Source organism: Meriones unguiculatus, chromosome 14 (assembly GCF_030254825.1).
Source record: "Meriones unguiculatus strain TT.TT164.6M chromosome 14, Bangor_MerUng_6.1, whole genome shotgun sequence".
In the NCBI taxonomy this organism is placed as follows: Eukaryota; Metazoa; Chordata; class Mammalia; order Rodentia; family Muridae; genus Meriones; species Meriones unguiculatus.
Window position 1 is genome coordinate 4,846,110 of NC_083361.1, and position 26,571 is coordinate 4,872,680.

Consider the following 26,571-nt stretch of genomic DNA (forward strand, 5'->3'; position numbering starts at 1 on the left):
ATATTTAAGGCATATACATGATTATGTAGGAATGATTGGAGTGTTTAAAGTGTCTGTAATATGTATTATAAAACTGTCTAACAGAACAAATGGTTCATTGACTTCAGACATCATAATTATTATCTTCTTAAGCTTCATTCTTATTACAGAAAAGGTCAGAAATAATTTTTCAGAAAAATGATGACTTTTTTTCATTCTTTTCCATTGTATATACACCTCTAATAGAAAATGCCAAGTCTAAATTACTTTTCAGATAAATGACTTGCATTTTTTTTCAATCATCCAATTAGTATTAGGAAGAAATAACCTGACCAACATTTTTTCCACAGTCAACATGATCACATAGTCATTTGCTAATGGAGCCTATGGAGTCACTATGAAATACAGGTACTAGAAAAGCTTATTTATATAACACAAATCATCACAGGCAACTAGTCAATTATTCCAGAAATAGATAGTGACCCGCCACAAAAAACAAATCCCTATGGCTGAGGTCTCTGTTGAGCAATCCACAGAGGTATGAAATCGCATTACTGCATGTATAAATCACCTCACAAACATTTAAAGAGAATAAATAAATAAACGAACAGTAGATAAATAGGTAGATAGAAGACAGATAGATGATAGATATAGATGATAGAGATTAGATAGATAGACATAGATAGATGATAGAAGATAGATAGATGATAGAGATAGATGATAGAGATATAGATAGATATATAGAAGATAGATAGATAGATAGATAGATGGATGGATGGATGGATGGATGGATGGATGGATGGATGGATGGATGGATGGATGGATGGATGGATGGATGGATGGATGGATGGATGGAAAGAAAGAAGCATTCTTGGCCGTTGTCTCGCTGACGCTGGACTACATTTCCCAGAGTCGCCGGGGCAAGAACGCCGCGTCGGTTCGTTTTCTCGCGAGAGTTCAGGTGTGAGGAGCGAGGGATGCTCGTTAGGGCATCCTGGCGAGCTGGTTGCCCTGAATTCGGGCGTGGAGCGCTGGAGGCGGAACCCTGCGCTGCGCTCCCGCGGAGGTGGGAGTGTTGGGAACGCCTGAAGGGTGTGTGTGTGGCGTTAGGTGACGAGTCTCCTGCGTGAGCCACAAGCCTGTGCTCTCGAAGCCTGTTGCCACCCTGGTTTGTGCTTGGCGTGCTGTGTGGGAATAGGAGTTGTGACGCCGAGGGGGTGTGTGACCGTTGCTCCTCTGACGGGAGCTGTTTGTGACAGGGGTGGTGTCGGCCCCGCGTGTGTATTCTGTGCATGCCTGGCTTGCCAGTGAAGACGTGTGTGGCACGGTGCCGCTGATCAGAGCCGCGACTGCTTGTTTCCGAGGCCTGTGGGTGACTGTGTGCGGGTGTGTGACTGTGGGGTTGGATGTACAGGATGGAAAGAAAGAAGTGCACCCTCGTAATAAAGTGACAGTGCTCATCCCTGACAGGATGTTTGTTTCCTGTGTGTGTGCTTGGATCCTTTTTAACCATAAGATCGCACTGTGGCCCTAACCATGTAAATTGTGACTCTAGCTATGTCGCTGTGGAAATTGTTTTGCATGTGGCTTTATGTGGTCATTAGTGTATTTTTGTACCTGTGATCTTACCCCAGTTTTGGAATTCTTTTTTTTTTTTTGGGGGGGGGGCGGGTGGGCTGAATCTGCCAAAGAATCATGAACTTCTTGTGACTTAGGGCCTCTCCCCAAATACCTCCAGAGTTTGAGGACTTAAGTTCTGTTTTGACCACAGTGGCTGCTCATCCATTTCTTCACAGCCAGGATAAATCCAATTCTGCTATACCTCCCCGTGGCACCTGGGAAATAGAGTTTTGTTGCTGGTTTCCAGTGCTCCCTAATCTCACAGCCAAGGAAACTGGCAGGAAGGGAGGCAGAGAGCTGAGACTCCACGTGAAGACGCTCTGGACCTAGTATTAAGATGAGATTTTGAGAGGATAGCGCTAGCACCTCTAAGAGTGAGGAATGCTTGTAGAAGAGATGCTACAGAGACTAGGCCAATGACGCGGGCTGGCAGGGCTCTGTCTCTAGTTGGCCCCATGACATGGCCCAGCAGGGCTCTGTCTCTGTCTTTAAGTCTAGAAAGAAATTCATGTCCGAGACAGCTTGACCTTCTCCATTTCCAGTACCAGTCTCCTGACTTTGCTTCATGTCATATGGATTTTGGGGATGGAGAAACCATGTTTCTAATTCAGAGTATATGGCAGGGATGACGTAGCATCTTGCTTCCCTTTCTTTTCCTCAGGGTACAACACAGAAGAGGAAGAATGGCCATTGTACCTTCTGAAGGGAAGTCTGAGGTCAGTAGATATTTGTTACCTCAACTACCTTTCTTGTGTCAGGACATAATCTTTGAAATTAAAAGTAAGAGCATTCTTGTACTATTTATGTTTAACTTTTGGAGGATTTGATTTTAGCTTTTGTTTTGTTTTTATGTTTTTTTAAGACAAGAGTTTCTCTTTGTATCCCTGGCTATCTGGGAACTCTCTCTGTAGATCAGGTTGGCCTCAAACTCAGGTCCACCTGCCTCTGCCTCCTGAGTGCTGGGATTAAAGAGTGCGCCATTACTGCCCAGAGTTTAGCTTTTTAAATGTTTCTATTTATCAACACCATCTTGCTGGATATAGGTCAAACTCTTGCCTCAACCTTCCTGAATTGAGCTCTTTGATTTTCAGTTTTCTTTTTTCTGCTTATTTAATAAATAATGTTTTGTGTTCATGAGTATTTGAGTGAATTTGTTCCATGTGTATGCAGGAGTCCAGGAGAGAGGGACTGCCGGAAGAGCCCTGCTTTATAAACCTTAGGGTTAGAAAATGGCCAAGGACTGGGTACAGAGAGACAAGGAATGTGGAATGATCAGTATTGATAATTGGATCATTTGGAAGCTTAATGTTCTGTTCTGAAGTTGAATGTGTATACTTGGGATAGATAATTCCATCTTCCTGTTGTTTAGATGGGAAAAGGAGATTTTAAGAGTGATAAATAGTAGTAAGAAATTCAGAACTAAGAAACAGTTTTAATAACCTGAAATTTTCAAAGATAAAACAGATCTACTTATTATATGATGCTATTCTGAAGTTTATAAAAATTATGAAATTACTGGTGATGTGGAAAGTCCTTATGATGTAATATAATATTATATGTAATAGCTATTCTTGGTTGACCACTTGGCTACATCCTGAAATTAACTAAAACCCAAAATTAGATGTCAAACCTGTGAGGGATTTCTGCTTAATTTGAAGTGGAAAATTTACTTGTAATCCAGATCTTTGAGGTAGGAAGACAGAACTTTAATCCAGGTCTATTCTGGGCCACGCTTTCTGCTGGAAACCTATGAGGACATGGAAGAAGGAAGTTTTTGCTTTTACCTGTTTGCTGTCTCCTTGTTAGCAAGTCCATTTCTTCACTAGCATCAGAACCTACTTCTTACTGCACATACCGAAGGCTACTGAGACAGTAGTTCTCAACCTTCCTAATGCTGTGACCCTTTAATAGAGTTTTTTTGTTTTTGTTTTTGTTTTTGCTGTGGTGACCCATAACCATTAACTTTTTTTTGTTGGTATTTCATAACTGCAACTTTGTTATTGTTATGAATCAATGTAAAGCATCTGTGTTCTCAGATGGTCTTAGGTGACCCTTGTAAAAGGGTTGTTCAACCCCCTGTGGTCGTGACCCACAGTTCGAAAACTGCTGGACTAAAGCCATGCAGCCTCGTGGGATGAGCAACTGCTGGGTTCTTGGACTTTCCATTCATACCCAGCCATCTTTGGGTTAACTGAACCACAGTCTGGAAGTCATTCTAATAAAGCTCCTTTATAGGTAGGTAGGTAGGTAGGTAGGTAGGTAGGGAGATAGATTCCGTAAGTCCTGTTACCCTAGAGAGAATCCTTACTTATAAACAGATATGATGATGAATATTCTTTAGTATTGTACAAATCTTATTTTTATAAGATTGTAACGGCTGTGTATTTGCACAGCTTGGAGATCTCAGTTTATGAGACAAGGCTCTGAACCTGGAATGTGAATCGCCAGCAAGGCCGGCTGGGGACCCAAAGAGCTTGCAGGAGGCTCTGAGAACCCAGACTTCCTCTTGCCCTGGGCCTCTATTAGAGGCACAATATAGTCACTAAGCTGTGTTCACAAGGAATGGAGTGCTTTGCTTCATAAGTCACCAAGGCTAGCAAAGACAGTGAAACATGCAGAGAACACTGTATGTGAACAGAACAAACCCGTCTGTCTTAAGAAACCGTGCATCCCAGCTTCCTGAGGGAAACGTCTGTTGTACAAATGATTTCCCCCTTTCCTTAGTGTGCCTCAGGTCAGAGTGCTCTACATGTGGAACGTGCTTCTTTCTATGACAAGGCTGTTGGCAGCCAGGTTTGCTTGCACGCGTCTGCATCCAGCACTAAGGAAAGCAAGGCACAAGGGTGAGGAGTTCAAGCCAAGGTCATCCTTGGTCCAATGGTAAGGTCAAGGTCATCCTGATATATATCCTGATATATATGAGGAGCTCTCGAAAAGACTTTATAGAAAAAAAAATCAACTATTTTTCTTATTCCCAATCAGAGAAGTGAAAGCACATTTGTTGTATGATACCCAACTTACATGTTTTGACAGGGTATTTGTATTGTTGCTCCATAAAGAGAAATGGGACACTTGTGTGGAGTTTAGTCATGCCAAGACTTACCTGTATGTCTCATATGCAGAAGATAACCGCAGGAAAAAAATGGAACGTGTTCATGCCTCACCACTTAACTCTTTTCCTGTCCATCCTGTGCTAGCAGGCTTCAGTCTGCTTCCTGGCAGTGTCCTTCATGGAGCGCTCTTTTTCATCTCCCCTCCATCAAGGAATTTGTCCTTTATTTCCGCAGCCAATAATTGTGTTTGATTTTTCAGAAATCAGAGAAGTTTAGTGGTGTTGTTTTGACTTCTCTCAGGAAGAGTGGAAATACTTGGAGTCTACTTAGAGGGATTCATACAGAAATGTGATGTTTGGAAAACTATAGTAACTCGGTAAGAATTTCTGCTCCTTCTATCTCATAACCTAATTTTAAAAAGCGATTTGTTTATGTGTATGAGTGCTTTGCCTACACATACGTATGTGTCCATGCATGCAGGGCCAGAAGAGCGCGTCAGGTCCCCTGGCACTGGAGTTACAGATGGTTGTGAGCCCCCCTGGGAATGAACCCAGGTCCCCTGGAAGAGCAGCCAGTGCTCTTAACCTTTGAGCCGTCTCTTTAAATGTCTGGGTTTTAAGTTATTTGAAAGTGTTAATTGGGCTCAGTGTCTGTCTTAGTACCCCAGAGGTTGAGGCAAGAGGAGTGCATGCTCCAGGCCAGCCTGGACTACATAAGATGAAAGAGCGTGTATTTTGCTGTCTCTCTGAGTTGTCAGTTTCTGTCTTTTAACTTTTAGCCTACCAGTTCTTTCAGTGTCCTTCAGTCTTGTGCTTTTTATATTTTCACAGCTAATGCTGAATTAACCAAAATGAATTCTGAAGATTTTTAAATTTTTATTTTATTTTTTTGAGATAAGGTCTATCTACATAGCTTGACTGGCATGGAACTTGCTAGGTTGACCAGGCTGGGCTCAGACTCACGGGGATCCACCTGCCTCTGCCTCTTGAGTGCTGAGAGCAAAGGGGTGTACTGCTGTGCACCACTATTTCTGGCCAAGAATCTCTATTATTATTATTATTATTATTAAAAATTTTACTTTTGTTGTGCATGGTTGCAAATGCCTTTAAGCCCAGCACTCAAGAGACAGAGGCAGGCAAATTTGAAGCCGGTTTCATCTACAAAATGAGTTCCAGGACAATTACGGCTGTTACACAAAGATGCCCTGCCCCCCCCCAAAAAAAAAACAACCTAAAACTCTATAACATTTAAAAAATAAATTTTACTTTTATATGTATGACTGCTTTGTCTACGTGTATGTCTGTGCACCAAATACATTCATTGTCTGTGGAAGCTAGAATAGGGTGTCAGATGCTCTGGAACTGGCACTACAGTTGTGAGCTGCTTTGTAGGTGCTGGGACTTGAGCCCCAGTCCTCTGGAGGAGCAGCATTGCTCCACCTCTCTATGCCCCCAGCCCAGGCAGGATTCACACTGTTTAGGAAGGATAATTAAGCTGATACCTGTGGAGGAGAGCACATTTACATAGTTTCCTACAGAGAGGTCTGATGAGATGGCAGGGGCTACGTAGTTGCCTGTAAGCTGGGGAAGGCCAGGGGACATTGTCAGAGTAGTAAGGGAGTTAGCAAGTTTGATTAAAGTGATCAAACATAGTGATTAGAGCCAGACCATAGAGAACTGTATCAGTATCATAGAGCTATGAGTTTGGATTTTGCTACCAAAAATTTAAGCAGGGATAACAAATCATAATTAAATCTGAATCAGTTAATAAAAATATTAAAACTGACCTCTGTGTTCTTTTTCTGGTTTACCGGATTAAGATTCAGTTAATCTGTACATTTGGACATCTTTAATTTTAACAACTACTTAACTTGATATTTATCCCCACCAAAACTTGACGACCATTGATTTAAAAAAAAAAAAATCAGAGTTAGAAATGATTAGGAAGAGATCTGTAACAGATTTAAGCAAGGGGCTAAACAGAAAAATGCTCAGTGAGCAGATCATGCACACTCAAGGTTTGGTGTGTATCTCTCTGGAGCACATCACCAAGAATCATTAATTTTGAAAATTTTCTTACTCTCATCCTTTTTCATTCCTATTATTCTCTGATCTAAAGGCACCCATTTTATGTTTTAATATAAGAAATCATTTAGGCTAATGTGTGAGTATATACATTATTATTACTATTGCAAGGATCACCATGTCTGATGCCTAAGCTATTTTTTTTTTTTTTAATTTGGATAGCAGCATCAAAATCACCTTAGTTGGTTTTTGGCTGTGGGGCAGTATAGAATAACGTAGAATAGAAAGCAGTATTGTTTTAATGAAACTGCAGTAAATTCTGCTGTGAAATTTTGTTATTGGTAGGATGTAGTAAGAAATACTGGAGAAACACTGATACAGCCTTGTCATTTCTTACGTATATTATTGTCTTCTTGTTTTTTCTGGGACGTTAGTTCTCTTTCGCTGAAATCATTTGCTGTTCTCCTTCAGGCTTGCCTCAAGGTGTCTGGTTAAAGACTTACCTTCAAAATATCCCACTAAGGAACCAGAATTGTCTCAGTGGGAAGTGAATGACAGGCTTGCCACTGCACACCCAAGCCTAATTCTAGAAGATATTTGGAAGTCGAAGGCAGGGTAGAGAAGGAACAAGAAAACCAGAAAGACTATTTCAGACAAGAGATGGTAACGCATGATAAAATGTCCGTTTTCAGTCCACGTACCTACTTATCTCAGCATCCAAGAGGTCATTCTACAGAGAAGCCCTATAAATGTGAAGAATGTGGAAAAGCCTTCAGACGAGCCTCACATCTGTCTCAGCATCAGAGTATTCACACTGGTGAGAAGCCCTATGAGTGTAAGCAGTGTGGGAAGGCCTTTAGTCGTGACTCTCAGCTCAGTCTTCATCAGAGACTTCATACGGGCGAGAAGCCCTATGCATGCAAGGAATGTGGAAAGGCTTTTACACAAAGCTCACAGCTCATTCTACACCATAGAATTCACACTGGTGAAAAACCGTATAAGTGTGAAGCATGTGGGAAAGCCTTCATTCGAAGCTCACAGCTCAGCCGGCATCAAAAGGTCCACACTGGCGAGAAACCTTTTGAATGTAAAGAATGCGGAAAGGCTTTCACTCAGAATTCACAGCTCACTCTGCACCGGAGACTGCACACTGGCGAGAAGCTTTATGACTGTAAAGAATGTAGGAAGGTTTTTACTCAGCTTTCACAGCTCATCCTCCACAGGAGAGTTCACACTGGCGAGAAGCCCTATGAATGTAAAGAGTGTGGGAAGGCTTTTATTTGTGGCTCACAGCTTTCACAGCACCAGAAAATTCATAATGGAGAAAAGTCATACGAGTGTAAGGAATGTGGGAAGGCCTTTATTCGAGGCTCACTACTTATGCAGCATCAAAGAATCCATACTGGTGAAAAACCCTATAAATGCGATGAATGTGGAAAAGCTTTTATCCGTGGCTCCCAACTTACTCAACATCAGCGGATTCACACTAATGAAAAGCCTTATGAATGTAAGGAGTGTGGGAAGGCCTTCAGTCACGGCTCACAACTTACTCAGCATCAGAGAATCCATACTGGTGAGAAGCCCTATCAGTGTAAGGAGTGTGGGAAAGCTTTTAATCGTGGGTCACTCCTTACTCGACATCAGAGGATCCACACTGGTGAAAAACCCTATGAATGTAAAGAGTGTGGGAAAAGTTTCAGTCGGGGTTCCGAGCTTACTCAGCATGAGAGAATCCACACTGGTGAGAAACCGTATGAGTGTAAGGAATGTGGCAAGGCTTTTATTCGTGGCTCACAGCTTACTCAACATCAAAGAATCCATACTGGCGAGAAACCTTATGAATGCAAAGAATGCAGAATGGCCTTTACTCAGAGCTCACATCTTTCTCAACATCAGAGACTTCATACTGGTGAGAAACCCTATGTATGTAGTGAATGTGGGAAAGCCTTTGCTCGTGGATTACTGCTTATACAACATCAGAGAATTCATACTGGCGAAAAACCGTATCAGTGTAGGGAATGTGGAAAGGCCTTTATTCATGGTTCACAGCTTACTCAGCATCAGCGAACTCACACTGGAGAAAAACCTTATGAGTGCAAGGAATGTGGGAAGGCCTTTGGTCATGGTTCTCAACTTACTCTACATCAGAGAATCCATACAGGAGAGAAGCCCTATGAATGTAAGGAGTGTAGAAAGGCCTTCACCCAGAGCTCACATCTTTCTCGGCACCAACGAACTCATTCTGGTGAGAAACCATACCAATGTAAAGAATGTGCAAAGGCCTTTACTCGTGGGTCACAATTAATGCAACACCAGAGAATTCATGTCAATGACAAATCTTTTGACTATAAGGAATGTGGACTAGACTTTAGTCATTCACAAATTTTTATATGAGTTAATTTATTCTTTGCAATTAACATAGCTTTTCTTGGTCATTCGTTGTTAGTACAGAATTCTTACAGATGTGAATATGGGACTCCATGAAGTTCAACATTTGTAAATTTATATGGGAGAATAGAAATGTTGATGTAATCCACATAGGAAAACCTTTTCTTTACAAACAATATTACATTATAGCAAATAGAAAGCGATTCTGTTGCTGTAGTACAGAAAGCTCTTTAGCATAGGAAATGTCTCTGTCACTGTTGTCATGGTCCTGTCAATTGGTTTCCTTTGTGACATTTGTTACAGGTAACCTTGCTTGGGTTTGATCATTTGTAAGGTAGATCTAAGACCAGTTTTCTTCACACGATTCTTCTAAATATCATGTTTTAACATGTAAAAGCACTTAGAATAGTGCCTTGAATATAGCATATCAGAAATACTAGGTACTATTTTCATTGTGACTTTAGAGGATTTGCATGAAAGGAGGGAGCTTATGAATATAGTTAATGTAAAGAAGTCTTTCATTATTATTTGCCCTAGACAACTTACTTGGGTGGGAGTACTATATGGTGTCGTTGGTGTGAGAACACTTCCATTCAGATCTTACGTACTTATTGTAAAAGGAAATGGCTCTCAGCTCACTCTACATCAGAGAGAATCCATACAGGCAAGAAGCCATATGAAAGTAAGGAATGTAGAAAGGCCTTCACCCAGAGCTCACATCTTTCTCGGCACCAACGAACTCATTCTGTTGAAAGACCGTATCAATGTAAAAAATGTGCAAAGGCTTTATTCATGGGTCACAATGCAACATCAGAGAATTCATACTGTAAAGAAACCCTTGGTATTCATGGGCTATCGGGTACCACTGTACATATATGCTTTATCATCTCTAACTTCAACTCAAGAAGATCGTTTACACATGATGAAGTAAATACTCAAGATAAATCTAGGAAATTTTTAAAATAAAACTTGAATATGTAGATTTTTGTATGAAACTAAAAGTACAAATTTACACTCATAGACTATTTACAATGAAAAAAAATGATGAGTTTGTATCAGAGACTCATCATAAAACCTAGCCCCCCCCCCCCCAAAGGAAAAAAAACCAACAAACTATCTCAGCCTCTATTTCAGGCCAAGAAGATGAAATGGTGTTTGAGTACAGTGTTTAAGAAATCCTTTCCTCTCTCCCTTTTTTTTTTCTTTTCTTAACACTGTAGACATCTGGAGCCCAGAGGACCTCATGAGGACTTTAGAAATGGTATCTGAGTGTTATGGATGGTAGAGTCTACAACCCTGCTGATTTTGTGAACAGTCATGCCAACTGTGCCCTGCCTATTTATTTATTTATTTAAAATTAAATTAGCCCTCATATTTTCCGATGTTCTCCTAGTTCTCTGAATAATAAATCTTCTCCTAAGGACATGAAATAATATTTTACCTGGAAATAGGATGCTATGGATAAATGGGATCTCAAATATGTCACTAATATGAGGCCTTGGAGAGTGAGGGTGACCATGAGCTACAAAAGTGAGTAGTCTTATTTTTCAGGCAGGTCATTTGCTAACCCTGTATCCTACTATTTTGTAAGGCAGACCTAGTACCATTCTAGGCTGCAGTGTTCGAGGAAATGGCAGGAATGATACAGAACGTGCAAGTTCAGCATTTCTTGCTGCTTTTAAGAAATGTCTTGTAAAAGACAATTCCGTGTAGATATAGCCAGGCCAGTAGTGACATTACTTTATTAAGAGGTGCAGCCAGAGATGATGGCCCGTGCCTTTAAGCCCAGCACTCAGGAGGGAGAGCCAGGGCTACATAGAAAAATCCTTTCAAAGAGAAAGGGGGGTGGGCAATTGTGGCTCTCCTTCATTCCTGGGGTTGTTGGCCACAGTCCTCAAGAACAAGGGATTCAGTGATTGGGAGCGCAAATGGAAATGACATGCCGGGACCACCTTTGGGGAAGCAGGTCAATTTGGGGTGAATGAAGGTTACATAGAAGTTTTGTTATGCCTAGATCACGAGACCCCCAAGAGATCACCAGGACACCAGTCCAATACAAACAAGAGTCTTTTTATTACTAGCTAGAGCTTGGGCTCACATCTTCACTAACATAGTAGTTGAGAGTAGAGAGCCCTGTGCTCAGAGTAGGTGGGTGATTTAAAGGTCCCAGTCCCTCCTGGCAAGTCCAAAGCAGGAGAATTCCTGCCTGGCAAACTTTAAGAGCTCAAGAAACTGATTTTTAATTCTTTGGACTCTCAGTTTGGGGTAGTGGTAGGTATACTCAGATGGGCAAAGGTCATTGGCTGAAGAGCTAAAGTACTGATGTCTCATTTACATGGGAAGGGCATTTCAGGAATTTCAGGTGCTAATGCTCAGTTCGTGATACCCCAAAGACCACCACTCTGCTGCAAAACACACAAGGATTTATTTGATACAAGCTCAAGCCCAGGTCATAAGATCACTATGGAAACAGAGAGGTATACGGTAGGTCTGTCTAGGGGAACAAAGTTTTTAAAAGGGCAAAACAGCCAAGGGGGGAGTTACATGATTAAGGAAAATTGACTTTTGAAATGATCGGTTAACTTTAGGCATCAAGTTCATAGTTTTGGCCTGGCCATCTGGATGGGTTGCCAGGACATGGGATCTCTTTGAGTGGTTCCAGCCAGGCCATTTGGGCCAGTTTCCTAGCAACATTACCTCTAGTGGGCAGGAAAATAATATAGCAAGGTTGGGTCCTTCCCTCAGGCCACCCCCCTGGACATGTCTCCATCTGGCTGGCCTTCAGGTTGTGCTTTAAACTTTGAACCACTACCTCAAAAAACTAATTTTTAATTCTTTGGTCTCACTTGCTGAAGGGATCTTACCAGGACAAAGATAGTTGGACCTTTAATTTCCCTAAGGACTACATGACATTCTGCATTCTGGGGCCAACAAATGGAGTCCTCTATTTTACACTTGGCTCAAGGCTTTCCAGTGATGGCCAACTGCAGCTTTAGCAGCAGGGCTTCCCACCGTGCTGTCTCTGACTACAAGTGTTTGGGAACATATGTATCATACCCTGGTCTCTCAAGGCTCAGAGATTATCATGGAATTGGGGAAAGACAGAGTTTAAGAGTCAGGGCTGGTGGGTGACTAAAGGAAAGAGTGGTTTCTGGACAAGAAAGGCAGTGAGCTCACAGGGTTTGTGACACCACACAAAACCTGTAGAATAAAGCCAGACTGCATCCATGCATGAAGAGGAGAGTTGGGCATGAGGCCCCTACCTGAAAAGCTATCGTCAGGTGTTAGCTGCTGGGGAGGTTGTTTTCACTCAGTGTGGTCCTTGCTAAGTTGACCATGCTCCAGTGAACCATACCTCCAAGAATAGCTTGGTCTATCTACCAAGTTCCAGGCCAGCCAGGACTACATAGTGAAACCCAGTCTTGAAAAACAAAACAAAACTTATAAACAAATTTCCATGTGGTTTTCCCCAGGAATAGTTGTCTATATTTTTTCTTTACTCATAATTTTCTGCCTCTTTCTCTCTATATATATACACACATAACATATATTTGATATTATATATCAAATATATAATTTTTTGGTTGAGAAATTGGTATTTGGGGCTGAGGTTGTAGCTCAAAAGATTAAGTACTTCATCTTTAGCGACCACAAAGCTGGCTGTAGGGGCACATGACTGTAATCCCAGTGCTTGGGGGCAGCCTCAGTTATTTGATGCTCTGTCAGAGAAAGGAGGTACAGGAGGGAGGGACACGAAGGAGTTTGTTTTGTGACAGGATTTCTATCTATAACCCTGGCTGTCCTGGAACTCCCTCTGTTGTAGCAGAATTTTACCAGAGCCATTGTATGTGGTATGAATTCTGGAGCGATGGCACCTGGGCTTTGAAGGAGCCTTTTGTAAATATCCAGCTGAGGAAATACTAGCAAATGATGGCTGCTGGTGGCATGGCTGCCGTGCGCCACCTGTGCATGAGTGGGCGTTCAGTTAAATCTCCAACCCCAGACATTCTCCTACGAAATCGTTACAAAAAGCAACTGAATGTAAAAACCTGGACAAGAGACTTAATCCGACCCAGGTGATCTGAACTGTTTTACTTCAGGCCTTCCCAAGGGTCAGGAAAATTCAAAAGACGGTGTACTTGAGGTGGGAGACATGCTGTTTGTGACAGAAAGTACTGGTGGTTTATGAAGGGGGTTACAGGTCTTGGTGCAAACGACAATGGGAAGTCCACTCACACTCTCATGCTTTTATTTGTGGAGGACTCTGCTGTTTGCAGTTGCAGTCCTCCCAGTCAGGAAAATCTGAGCTGAGGGCTGGACGGAGGACTCCCTCGCCCTAGCAGGGCCTCCTACTCTCTACCTGATCTCATCTGGAGTGTCTTTAGACAAGATGCCTCTAACCAACTCTGAAATATGCCCTTGGCACAGCTCCCTGCTAGCTCTCCCCTTCCTGTGCTGACAGGATAATTAGTGTTCCTGATGTGATTGTACCCTGCTGCTAAATGCAAATCAAAGCATCCCTGGCCTTAACCAATTATGTACACCTATTCTGGGAGGCCCACTCACTCCCCAAGGAAGTTGAACCATCCTGCCAAAGTGATTTCCAAAGGTCATTTTCTTGCAGGCCTTCTGAACCCTGCACCTCCTGCCCTCGTGGGCTGTGACCAAAAGCCCCTCAAAGGGAAGGGAAGCCTCACATTTATTGTAGTCTTTCTTGTATTTGAGACTGGGTCTTTTTTAATGCTTTTTAGCTCAGACTACCCTTGAACTCACGGTGACCTTCCTGCCTCAGCACTTCCCAAAGGCTGAAATTACTGGCATGAAATGCCACACCCAGTCCTGGAGTGTCTCAGCAGAAGCACTGGATATGCACAGACGTTAGATCCAACCAAGAGTGCCCATGCCCCAACCACAGGTTAATGTTCTGCAACAAACAACAGAAGACTATCATGGCATGTACGTTACATTCTATTACCATTCAATTAGTTCACAGTGTGCGTACTCCATCATCAGGATTTTCATCAAATGAGGTGTAAAAATGCAATTTTTTTTTTTTAATGCCTACCCTACCTTCCAAATAATGACAAGGAGACCTATGAATTTTATTAAAATCTTCAGACACTACAGCTGGGCAGATACTGAGCTATTCTAACCTGACTATGCTGGCCTGGCCTACTTCCCAGGTTATCTTAGTCTCCTTGTAGCATCTCCTTGTTCATCTGTATCCTCATGGTGACTCCTCTCTCTAGTCCCCACCTGAGACCCTCTCATTGGGATTGGAAGTCCCACCTTACCTCTCCTGCTCAGCTATTGGCTGTTCTCTTTATTCACCAATCAGGTGATGGAGAACAGTTTTTACACATTAAAACAGGAGATGCTTCATAAAAGTTACAATGCCAAAGCCGGAACTGCAACCAGATCTCTGGTCACAGAAATCAGCATTTGAATACACCACCCTCCAACAAGGAGGTCGCATGATCTTCCTTGTGAAGAACTTGGCAACAGTGTTCCATTGTAGCTTTTCAGGAGAAAGCTTCTACTGGGTCAAACTGAGCTTCTCAGCAGGTGTGTCCTTCCCTGGAATCCCATTCAGTACCTTCTGAGATCCTTTTGTGAGCAGTTATGTGTGACACTGTCACGTGGCTTTTCTATTTACAACAATGTACATTTTATCCTTTCACAGAGGTGGTGATCACAATGAGACCCGTTCTCCTACTGTTTAAGGATGAATATTCTGATGCACACTGAGCACTGACTTCTGCGAAAAGCCTTTCCCACAGACTGCACACTTATAAGGTTTCTCTCCGGTGTGTGTCGTCTGGTGTTTATTCAAATTGGACCGATCGGTGAAGGCCTTCCCGCACTCAGCACACACATAGGGCTTCTCTCCTGTGTGGATTCGCTGATGCACTTGGAGCTGCGACTTCTTAGTGAAGGACTTCCCACAGTCGCTGCATTCGTAAGGCTTCTCTCCCGTATGGGTTCTGTGATGGGTGATCAACTCTGACTTCTGCCGGAAGGTCTTCCCACATTCAGAACAGATGTACGGCTTCTCCCCGGTGTGGGTCTTCTGGTGCTTACTGAGATTTGACCTGCCACTAAAGGCTTTCCCGCAGGCAGCACAGGCGTAAGGTTTCTCGCCCGTGTGGACTGGCCGGTGCCCCAGCAGCTGCGACTTGGAGGTGAAAGCCTTCCTGCAGTCGGGGCACTCGTAAGGCTTCTCTCCAGTGTGGATTCTTTGGTGGGTAATGAAGTTGGATTTTCGGATGAAAGCTCTCCCACACACAGTACATACATAGGGTTTCTCCCCCGTGTGAGTTCTCCGATGCACAATGAGGATTGATTTCTGGTTAAAGGCTTTCCCGCAGTCCTGGCACTCATACTGTCTCTCTCCAGTATGAATCTTCTGGTGTACATTGAGGTGTGATTTCTGGGTAAAGGCTTTCCCACAGGTACTGCATCCATATGGTTTCTCTCCAGTGTGAATTCTCTGGTGTGTAATCAGGTCCGACCTCTGAGTGAAAGCCTTTCCACACTTTGAACAGACATAGGATTTTTCCCCTGTATGGGTTTTATGATGTGTGCTGAGATTTGATCTGTTGGCGAATGCCTTCCCACATTTACTGCACACATAAGGTTTTTCTCCTGTGTGAACTCGTTTGTGTACATGGAGTTGAGACTTGGAAGTAAAGAGTTTTCCACAGTGAGCACACTTATAAGGTTTTTCTCCAGTGTGAATTACCTGGTGTGCGACCAAGTGTGCCTTCTGGATGAAAGCCAGCCCACATTTCATGCACACATAGGACTTTTCTCCTGTGTGAATTCTTTGGTGCACCGTAAGGGCTGACTTCTGTGTGAAGGCTTTGCCACAGTCACCGCACTGGTAGGGTTTCTCTCCAGTGTGAGTTCTCTGATGAATGATCAGCTCTGACCTGTAGGTAAAGGCCTTCCCACACTCAGTGCAGATGGAAGATTTCTCTTTACTTTTAATTTTCTTATGTGTAATGAGGTTGGAGCTACTGCTGAAGATTTTCCCATAGTCAGTGGAAACATAAGGCCTCATTTTTGTGTGAGTTCGTTGATGGACTTGGAGTTGTGACTTGGAAGTGAAGGATTTTCCACAGTTAGTGCACTCATATGGCTTTTCTCCAGTGTGAACTCTTCGGTGTGTGACCAAATGCGTCTTCTGGATAAAAGCTTGTCCACATTCAATGCAGACGTAGGACCTCTCTCCTGTATGAATTTTCTGGTGCATCTTGAGTGTGGACTTTTGAGTGAATGCTTTGCCACAGTCGATACACTGATGATGTTTCTCTCCTGTATGGATTTTCTGATGCATGCTGAGGTCCGAGTTATACGAGAATCCTTTCCCACATTCGTTGCATTCATAGAGCTTTTCTCCAGTGTGAATCCTCTGATGCCTGAAGAGAGAAGATACTTGGAAAAAGGACTTTCCACAGTCACTGCATTTATAGGGCTTCTCTCTAGTATGTTTTTTTTGATGTGTGATGAATTCAGGCTCCTGTGAAAATGCCTTCCCACAGTCAATACATACATAGAGTTTTTCTCCTGTATGAGATTTCATATGTACTTTGAGCTGTGACTTTTGGGTGAAAATCTTTCCAAATTCAGCACATTCATATGATTTCTCCCCAATATGAATTTTCTGATATTGACAAGGGACTTGTTCATAACTGAGGACTTTTCCATACTGATTATGGTCCCATAATTTCTCTCCTGTCAGAATATGCTCAACGTTGGTATAGGATGAAATTTTACCATATTCAGTAATCTTTTTAATTCTCTTTGTCCCATTATGCCTCTGTAAATCCAAATTATACTTCAGATTGCTCCCCAGTGAATCACACTGACGGGATCTTTTGGGAGAAAGAACACTGTACAGATTCACATGAATTATTTTTTTAACGCCCTTATATTCATGGCTCTTTGTATCCAGTGGCTTCTTGATGAAAACTAAGTCACTTGCTGATTTATATTCTATTTGCTGACAGGTCTTGTTCTGGTCACCAATCTGCTGCAATTCTTCTAGAATGAAATATGAGAAAACATTATTTATAAAACTACTTTCTTGCTCAATGTACAAAGATGCTTTTTCAGAATTCCCTGCTATAAAGCCAAGTTCCTTTCTAAAGGAGAAACAAGTGATTTTAGTTCACAGTACAGCTAGCAAAGGCTAGATGGCAGGTACAAATGCTCATCCAGGATGAACATAAAGAAGAGGATAAGGGTAATACTTTGATGAAGAAGGTTGCGATGGACAAGAAACATCTAGGTCCACGACACATCCGTTAGAGGGGACAGCTAGATAGACAGATTACATACAGCCAGATGTGAGCAAAGCAAAGAGCAAGGCACACAGAGAAAGCTGACCTGCTTTTATATAGCTGACCTGAACTGTTATATAGCTCTAACTTATTTTAAACTTTATAACATGGATGGTTTTTACAAGTCTTCACCATACAGATCAGTGACCCATGGCAGCGAGGGAGGAGGAAGAGAGCTAAAGAGAGAAAAGGGAATACTAACCACCTATCATAACAAAACCATCCAAACCAAAGAGTCTAATTAAACGCAGGCATCATCACTGAAGTACAGCAAGAAAACAACAACAAATATCAACTACCTAGGAAGAGACCCTGCCAAATGTGGACTCACTCGGGCAGCATTAAAACGAAGCTTTGCAAAGGGTAATTAAAAGTGTCAAACACAGCAGATACTCCCAAAGGTTGACAAGGACTCCCAAGTCATAACCTACAGGAAAGACATGGTAAGTGGGAAGCAATGAGAAATCTAATGCAGTGGCCACAAAAAAAGCAGGACAGTTAGGGTGGAGATAGTGTTCTGAAGCATCTCACCAGAAAAGAAGACAAGGGGATGTACAGGAGTATGAATGTGGACGTCACAAAGTAATTATAAAAGAAAGATTCATTAACACCCGTGTCTATAAATAAAGACTATAGACAAGGAAAAAGTTTAAGAAAAAAAAAAAAGCCAATAAATAAAAGAAAAGAGTAATAAAAGAATGAAGTAGATTAGCACATAATCCAGAATCTACAAAGCCAAGAGAACGGACATGGCAGAGGTCAACCAGGCGGAAGGTACTCAGTGATTGAGCAGTCAACATCAAGGGTCCTTAAGCAACACAGAAAACTTAGAGCTCTCCTGGAAGTCATCTTAATGGCATTTCTAAGGTGCCAGTCTGCTCAAGACAGCTAAGATTTTTCTCTCTTGCTTTGCTAAGGATATCCTGCCTCCCACTAAAGAGGTCACACTGCACAGTGCTGACATGGGCTCTCGTTCTGCAGTGCCCATGTGTCCTTTCTTTCCTCCAGCACGAAAACCTCTGTCTTGGGAACTTGATATCCTGCTCAAGGGAAATGATCAAGGACTTGGTCCAGCTACTCATGTTTCAGCACCCATTCAGTAATGCCTTGTTGTTCAATGAGAGTTGGTTTTAAGTAACCACGTATTATCTACAGACAAGATAATATTTAGAGTGCACAAAGGAGATAAAGATCCTGGTCACAGGCCTGGAGAGATGCTAGGCAATTAGGAGCACTTGCTCTTATCTTGAAGGTTAAGGTTGGGTGCTCACAGCTACCTGTAAATGCAGTTCCTGGGAGTTTGGTGCCCTCTTCTGGCCTCCACAGGTACTGCACCTTCATGGGAAGGGAAGGAGGGAGGGAGAGTGCGTGTGCGCGCGCAAGCGTGACATAGTTAAGATGCCTGATGGCAGGCATGCAGCTAAGAATAAAATATGCTTAGTGAGGCTTCCTTGCAGATACCAACGGGACTGTGCTTACCTACTGAGCGCAGGTGACTGTAGGTCTCCTGCATCACATCCCGGTAAAGACTTCTTTGAGCAGGGTCTAGATGCTGCCATTCCTCTCTGCTGAAATCTATAGTCACATCCATAAAGGACACTGGTCCCTGTAAACAAATTTGGGGGATGTAAAACCATATTCAGAAACAAGGAACATGGGTTTTGCTTTTGCCTTTAATTCATTTGTGAAAGTCCCTGGAGAGTAATGCCAGCAAGCTGGCCAAGTAGAATCCATGACATTCATCCTGCAGTCAAAATAACAAACTACTGAAGGAGGACACTGGAGGACATAAGAGAGGTCAAGCTCAGGAGGGCCACATGCTCATTGCTACCACCACTAAGGCCCTAGCAGCAGTCGGCTCAGAACCAGGAGGCTAGGAAGACCCCAGCGACCAACATGACCTTGGACACTGTAACCGTTACATTTATCAACTTGACACAGTTAGAATCACAGAGGAGAGGACCCGTGTGGGACTGTCTAAAGCAGGTTGGTCTGCGGGAGACTGTCTTGATGATGTTAATGATATGGAAAGCCCACTGTGGTCTTTTTGTTCATGTGTGAATATGTACTACATGTATGCAATGCCCAAGAAAGCCACCCAAGGGCAATGGATCCCCTGGAAGAGGAGTTACAGAAGGTTGGGAGCTGCCATGTGCATGCTGGGAACTGAACCTGGGAATTCATGAAAAAGCAGTGAGTGCTTTTAGCTATACCTCTCCGGGATCTGTGTGTGCTTGTGCGTGCTGGGATGGTACACGGAACACAGAAGACAAGTCTGTGGTGTCTGTTCTCTCTTTCCACTTTTTATTTGTGTCTCCAAGCTTATGGGGCAAGCACCCTTACTCAGTACGCCATCCCACTGGCCCTAGACTAGAAATTTTAAAATTAAATGTCAATAGTGGTAACACGCAGCTGAACAGACACGTAGTTGGCAATGTTTGGCAATTATTTCCCAGAAAGAAAAGCAGCAAAACATGGTGGAGGAAAATCTAAATTGGAGACATACTGAGAAGCAGAGATTTCAATAAGGTAATAAAGAGAATATTGCTGGGGTTGGTCTGCTGTGCTGGAGACACTGAACTCCGGCCCTGAGGGCTGACTGCACTCTGGTTGTGGGCACTGTCATATACACTGATTGGTGTTGTGTAAACCTTGATGCAGGATATTTGATCCCCTTGTGAACCCCAAGACTGTGAACTGTAAAATCCTGTTTCTAGTTGTGGAGTGGCTCAGCCTCATTTTTAATCCAAGAACGTTCTGTTTATTGTAAATAGGTGGTTGTGTGTGGCTCAACCCTACCAAACACCTTTAATCCAAGAGCTAAATAAAGTCAACCCTAGGTCAAGAAGCGGAGCAAGACACCAGCTGACAGGGATTAAATAGAAAGGAGGGATCTTGAGAGAGGGGTATATAAGGCAGTGTGGAGAAGGAACTTTTGACTTTTTCTGCCTCTCTGAGAGAATAGGCTTTCACTCCTGGATCTGGCTCCTGAGTCTTTAATTGGTAAAATAATTTCTTTCTTTAGAAAAAAATTTAACTTTGCTCCCTAATTATCTCTGATTGGTCAATAAAGACGCTGGGCAGCCAATTACTAGGCAGAGGAGAGAGGTAAGTGAAACTTCCATTCCCAGTCCTGGGGTCTCAGGTAGGGACCATGAGGTAAGGAGAGGGGAAGGAAGAGGGAGAGAAAGGAAAGGAAAGCCCATGAGCACTGCCTGATGGAGCAGAAGCAGCCCAGGCAGGACCAATATGGCAAGTAATTCCAGCTGTGTGGCTGGGAAGTAGCCAGACTAGCATAGTGAGTTAGGATAAATCATATCTGCCCAGTTATTGATCCTAAAGCTTATTAAAATATCTAATAAGTCTCTGTCCTTTATGTGGGAGCTGGAGTGGGTGAATAGAAAAGTCCCACAAATATTCTATCTTTATAATATTCTATCTTTACAGAATATTTGTGTTCAGTCTGGCAATCAAAGGAGAAAGAGAGTCAATCAGTTTCAAAACCCCTACACAGAAGCAATTTCTACCAAGAATTTTATCCTCGGACAAAAGATAAACACAGGATGATAAAAGCAGTCTTTTGTTATCATTATGGTTTACCTTGATGTCTCTGGGGCTGTGGGCATTTGCACAGTTGTTTCTTATTTCTTAATAAAAATCAAGATTGGGGCAATGAGCAGCTTTAAGAGTCTAGTTGCTTCTCTGGTTTACCTGCTTCTCTTTGGAGACTCTAGTGACAAACCAGAGACATCTACTTCTTGGAGGAACTCCCACCCCCAGGATCCCTTCCCCTCACCTCATAGGAGCTCCCAGAATCCTCTGGAACCAACAGTATAGCTTCCTGAGTTGAAGTCCAGTTAGTTGTCATGGTCACCCCGGGTCTCAACCCTGTTGTCTCAGCAACCAGGAGCTTAGTGGTCCTCTATGAATTCAGTCAGGGTTGAGGGGAAGAGATGATCTGGAGTGTGGTGAAAGATCTTGTCAGGAGCTCCAGAGAGACACCAAGAGACCTGGAAAGATCAAGTCCTTAGTCAGAAGACACTCACCACTCAAATTCCCCATGGGGCCCTGAAGGTAACAGGTGCCACAGAGCAGAGCTTCTCAAACCTGAGCATGTGTGCATTCAGATCTTCTAGAGAGACTGTCAAAACACAGGTAAAATCTCTGCCACGATTTCTGCTCCAGCAGGTCTAAGGACCTAAGAATTTATGCTCCTAACTAGTACCCAGAATTATGCTGAAACTGTTGTACCAGGGATTACACTCAAGAAATAGTGCTGGGAGAGGAGAAAATTTAAGAAACTTTGGGACTGGGGAGCCCTCCCTGCTGCCAACCCTGACAACCTGAGTTCCATCCCCAAGACCCCCAAGGTGAAACAAGAGAATTGGCCCCCAAAAGTTGCCCTCTCCCCTCCTCATGCACACCATGGCATGTGCTCATGCACACGGACACACACACATACACTAAATAAATGCAAAAAAGTAAGAGAGATATACCCAAGCATATCCAAGACATTCATTTGATGCTGCTCTAACTGGCTACCACCTGGAAGAAAAAAAAACTAAATCAACCATTCCACACTGTTCAGTAGACAAACTCAGGCAGGACTAAAATTTAAATATGCATACTGGAGACACCCCAAAATATTAAAATATAATTTTAGAGTCTGTATTTGTGCACCACTGCGAGGGACTGAAATGGTGCCATGACACTGGGCAGATAGATACAAGCTGAAGTCTAACCACCCCAGATTACATCAGTGACAGGAAAAAATAACAATTTCAGCTAAGTCCAAACTGGTGAGACCAATGAGCTTATGGGGCTTGCTTACAGAGCACACGTAAGGGGTCACTGAAAGGACCACAGATGAACCCCCAAACAACTACATTACATTAAAAGTCTCACCCCTTCATGGATGACAGCCTCATAAATGGCAGCTCCGTGACATTGACACAAACTGTCACTATCTGTTCTGCTCTAGTTGTTAAGTTGGAGCAAAGTCTAAGATGGCATCTAGTTATGCCCAGAGGAAAAAAGCTCCCATGAATAGCACAAACAAGAGGAAGCCTAGAAGCTATAAAAGACAGAACACACATTTCAGAGCAGACCGTATCATATGATAAAACATGCCGTAATGGGGAGAAGCAAGATCACTCAGTAAAGACACTTGTTACCAAGCCCGATGACCCAAATTTGATACGAGGGACCCACATGGCAGAAAAAGAGAACCAACTCCCATTGTTTATTCTGACTTCCACACTCATGACAAGTCTGCGCGCACACACACACACACACAAGTTTTAATACATATATATTAAATATGTGTGTGTGCATGTACGTGTGACAGACAGGGAGAGGAAGAGGGGGCTTGGAGGCTATAAATCAGAGTTAGAGCATTTGCTTAGCATGCTTGAGGCCCTGGGTCCAGTACAAAAGAGAGAGAGAGAGAGAGAGAGAGAGAAAAGGAAAAAAATGCCACAAATTGAAATACAAGTAGATATAATTTTCATCATGAGACCAATAGTTTTTGTTGTTTTTTTTTTTTCCTAATGTTAAAAAAAAATCTAGCAATTCTTTTTAAAAAACCAAGGGGTAAAAAACTGGACAAAAGATAGAAAACTTGCAAGAAGAAAAGGCATTTGTGAAAATAAGCTGCTTTACAAATTGATGGACTCTTTAAATGCTATAATATCCCGAGCTACTTAGTCATACTTATTATTAAAAATAACTGGAGGGAGGCAGTAAGGGTGGGCAAGATCAAAGAACAAATATATTTTCAAAGAATAAACATACTGTGCAAAAAGACACTTAAATGTTGATGTAACTTCAAACGTATGAACCAGAAAAGGACATAGGGAGGGATGGATAAATCACCCTCCCGTTGTGAGCAATATACCTTCCCCCCACAACGCAGCAGACAAAAAAATCTGTACGGTCTCCTGGGCGTGGTGGCACAGGCCTTTGGTCCCAGCACTGGAGAGGCAGAGGCAGGCAGATCTCTGAGTTCAAGGTCAGCCTGGTCCACAGATAGAGTTCCAGGGCAGACAGGGTTGCTACATAGAAAAACCCTGTCACCAAAACCAACCAACCAACCAAAAATGTAATGTCATAAATGGCTATATTAAAATATATGCTTACAATATATATAGGCTCACAATGCAATTATGGAATGCGTTCCTTCTGCGTAATAGATGTGACATTTATGAAAACTGATGACGGCATAGACCACAAAGCATTTTTCAACTCGACCACTACCTGGAGACATTATCTGTAAACAGAAAATGCATTTCAAAATGACTCCGGACCAAAAAAATATATATATATATTTTTTTTTAGAGAAACCCATTTACACTTGGACAATAAAAACCCCGCACAGCAAAGGTGGCGACTCTTAACGAAGGCCTAAGCTTTCGGGGTAGAGAGCAACGCATCGCAGCCCGCAGCGGCCCGCGCGCAGCCCGGACCCCAGCACACGCCCCCCGCGCCCACCTCCCACCGCCGGGGCTCGGGGTCCCGCCGTCGCCAGGATCCCTGCCCCTGACCACCATCACCACAGCGGCCAGCACCGACTCCCGACACACACACACGCACGCTCCAGACGCCACAGAATCCCAGCGGAAACCAACCGGAACCATCTCCCGAGACTTCTCGCCGGGAAGACTCAACGGAAGCAGGGCTGGGGGCGGGGAGGAAACGCCTCCGCAGGCCACGGCCACTTCCGGTTTAAAAAAAAACCCAAAACACCTTGGACTATAGTACTGCGCATGCTCGGCGTTGCCTCGGAAACCGGAGGACTCCAACACTCGACTTGGCGCTTACAATGCTTTGTAAACAATTCCGTAAGAGGCCGGAAAAACATGGCGGCACCCACAGATTCCACGTAGGCCGCCATCTTGGCTTATCCATTCCGTACAGCGGAGGAATAGCTATCCTGGCCAGATTCCGCAGAATGAGATAAAGAATAATTGTCTCGTAGGTGGTGCGAGCACCGTGGTCCTTATCTGGGCATCATCCAAGAGGAGGAAATTACTCGTCTTGGGATCTGGGGTTCTGTTTTACTTAAAAACCGAGTTCCCACTCCGAATACAGCACGGTCTGCTGTAAGACATCATCGGAGGCAGTTGATGCGGCGGCGGAGGGGGGGGGCGAGGGAGGAGGGACCATTGAGAGGACTCGTGGGGGAAACCGCTTGGGATGGAGGGGAGAAATCAAGGAGGCACAGTCCGTGGTTATTTCAGACAGGATCTCCCTTTATAGCTCAGGCTTGCCTGGAACTCCATCCTGACTGTGTAGACCAGGCTGTTTCTCAGAGATCTGCCTGACTCTGCCTCCTAAGTGCCGGGATTAAGGGTGTCCTCACCTCTCCCAGCAACTTGTGATTTATAAGGAACTCCCCCAGGCATGCCTGGCCTATTTAGTGGAGGCCCACAGAAAATCAGGGCAGCGCTTGCTGTATAAAAATAGTCCAATTAACATCTCTGAAAGTAGTGGGTGTAAGGGAAGCTTTGTTTGGTTTTTCTCTTTTAAACTCAGTTATGGTGATGTAAACATGTTTTTGTTTTCATCCCGAGTGTGGGGTTTGTTTGTCCAAAGCTGATCCTTGCCTCCTGGATGGGCGAGGTCTTTGCCAGCTGGAGTTAGCTGAATTTTGAGGACTCTGAGGAGTACTAACTACGACAGTCCCACAGCTTGGAGAGGCGGACAGCACACTGCTTGCTGTGTTTGCTGGTTTGCCATTAGCTGGTCTGCTGGATATCCTGACGACGGAGGCTGCTGTTGGCCCAGAAAGAACCTTCCACCGGAAGAAGTAAAGACGGCCACATCCTGTTCCGGTTGAACCTTCTTTCTCCTACCTGTGGCTGGAGGGTTGCAAGAGAGGTGGAGGTTTTCTTTCCTTTTTTTTAATTATTATTATTTTTACAGTATTCTGCCTGAATGCCAGAAGAGGACACCAGATCTCATTATAGATGGTTGTGAGCCACAGTGCATTGCTGGGAATTCAACTCAAGACCTTTGGAAGTACACCCAGTGCTCTTAACCTCTGAGCCATCTCTCCAGCCCCAGAGGAGGAGGTTTTAGGAACCCCAAATAAAGTAGATTTTTAAAAAACTAGCGCATACAGCAGGGACACAGATTCACATGTTGAACCTTATCAAACAGGTCACTCTAATATTAGTGTATTCTTGGGGCTGAGGACCTGAGTTCAGTTCCCGGCACCCACATGGTTGGTCACAACCATTTCTAACTCCAGTTCCTGAACATCTGATGCCCTCTTCTGGCCTCTGCAGATAGTGCACACATACATGCATGCAAGCAGAAGACATACGTGTGAAATAAACCTTTAAAGGTGTATTTTAAAATAAACAGAAAATGAGTGTATTTTATTATATCTAAGTTGTACCTCGGTGGACTTTTTTTCTTTTAAAAATACCCAACACAAATATAACTCAGAAGATATGAAAGGGCTTGCACCACAGGCAAGAGTTCCAGGGTTCAATTCCCTGTATGAGTTCTGTTTGCATACAATTTAGTTGTTTCTTAGTGTATTCACACTAAAATGCACACACCACCATCACCTAATTTAAGAATATTTCCACAACGGGGTGTAGCGAAGCTCGCCTTTAGTCCAAGCATTTGTGAGACGGGGACAGACAGATCTCTGTGAGTTCAGTGCAAACCCAGTGTACAGAGTGAGTTTCAGGTTAGCTTGGAGTCACAACCAGACTCAAAACAAACAAATAAATAAATAAAAATTCAAAGAGAGTTTTTAACGGTATAACAGAACCCTATACCTAGTCAGGAGCAACCACTCGTTCACAATTCTTGCTAAATATTAGCTAGTTGTAAATAGCTAATATTCATTCTTTCTAATGCCACTTAAATTTATATAAATCCTATACTATGGCTCACCAACAAAGGCAAAACGGGCAACTCGTCCTTCATCCTGAACCCTGCGCGTTCCAACGCCCAGAAACGTCCAGACACCGGGTGTGGTCTTTTCCAAAATCATTTAAGCAACTTTGTTCCAAGAGGCCAGTGCCACGCAGCTTCCGTTTCTAGACTACATTTCCCAGAAACACGCGCGACGCCACACGACTTCCCGCTCGCACTTCCTTCGAAGGCAGCGATTCCCCGAGGACACAGAGCCTACCGTGGAGGGGG

At 43.3% G+C, this 26,571-nt stretch overlaps 2 protein-coding genes across 15 annotated transcripts; one reads left to right on the forward strand and one right to left on the reverse strand.

Moving 5' to 3' along the window:
- The first annotated feature begins 927 nt into the window (after nt 1-927).
- LOC110550718 (zinc finger protein 420) lies at nt 928-10,989 on the forward strand. Of its 2 annotated transcripts, XM_021640786.2 has the most exons (5): nt 928-1,045; nt 2,261-2,315; nt 4,912-5,028; nt 7,148-8,921; nt 10,285-10,989. In XM_021640786.2, the coding sequence occupies exons 4-5, from the start codon at nt 7,337-7,339 to the stop codon at nt 10,347-10,349; spliced, it is 1,650 nt and encodes a 549-aa protein (XP_021496461.2). In that variant the 5' UTR covers nt 928-1,045; nt 2,261-2,315; nt 4,912-5,028; nt 7,148-7,336; the 3' UTR covers nt 10,350-10,989. The 2 variants fall into 2 exon arrangements, with proteins under 2 accessions (XP_021496461.2, XP_060222603.1); XM_060366620.1 differs by lacking the exon at nt 10,285-10,989 and having other exon boundaries at nt 7,148-10,153.
- A 3,027-nt stretch (nt 10,990-14,016) lies between these two features.
- Nucleotides 14,017-26,496, reverse strand: Znf585a (zinc finger protein 585A). 13 transcript variants are annotated; one of them, XM_060366616.1, is made up of 6 exons: nt 24,036-24,357; nt 23,548-23,677; nt 21,906-21,954; nt 21,206-21,419; nt 18,889-19,015; nt 14,017-17,107 (listed from the first exon to the last, which is right to left on the reverse strand). In XM_060366616.1, the coding sequence occupies exons 4-6, from the start codon at nt 21,275-21,277 to the stop codon at nt 14,784-14,786; spliced, it is 2,523 nt and encodes an 840-aa protein (XP_060222599.1). In that variant the 5' UTR covers nt 21,278-21,419; nt 21,906-21,954; nt 23,548-23,677; nt 24,036-24,357; the 3' UTR covers nt 14,017-14,783. The 13 variants fall into 13 exon arrangements, with proteins under 13 accessions (XP_060222599.1, XP_060222592.1, XP_021496323.1 ...); XM_060366609.1 differs by having other exon boundaries at nt 14,017-17,110; nt 23,565-23,677; nt 24,036-24,190; XM_021640648.2 differs by having other exon boundaries at nt 14,017-17,110; nt 24,036-24,190.
- Nucleotides 26,497-26,571: the final 75 nt, after the last annotated feature.

Excerpts from the sequence above, each read along its gene's own strand:
- LOC110550718 (XM_060366620.1), top strand. The coding sequence starts at position 7,337 with ATGGTAACGCATGATAAAATGTCCGTTTTCAGTCCACGTACCTACTTA.
- Znf585a (XM_060366615.1), bottom strand. The coding sequence starts at position 21,277 with ATGACAACTAACTGGACTTCAACTCAGGAAGCTATACTGTTGGTTCCA. Across the intron at positions 19,016-21,205 it reads ATTCTGGGAGCTCCTATGAG|GGACCAGTGTCCTTTATGGA; the intron begins GTGAGGGGAAGG and ends ATTTGTTTACAG. Across the intron at positions 17,111-18,888 it reads CAGTCACCTGCGCTCAGTAG|AAGAATTGCAGCAGATTGGT; the intron begins GTAAGCACAGTC and ends ATTTCATTCTAG.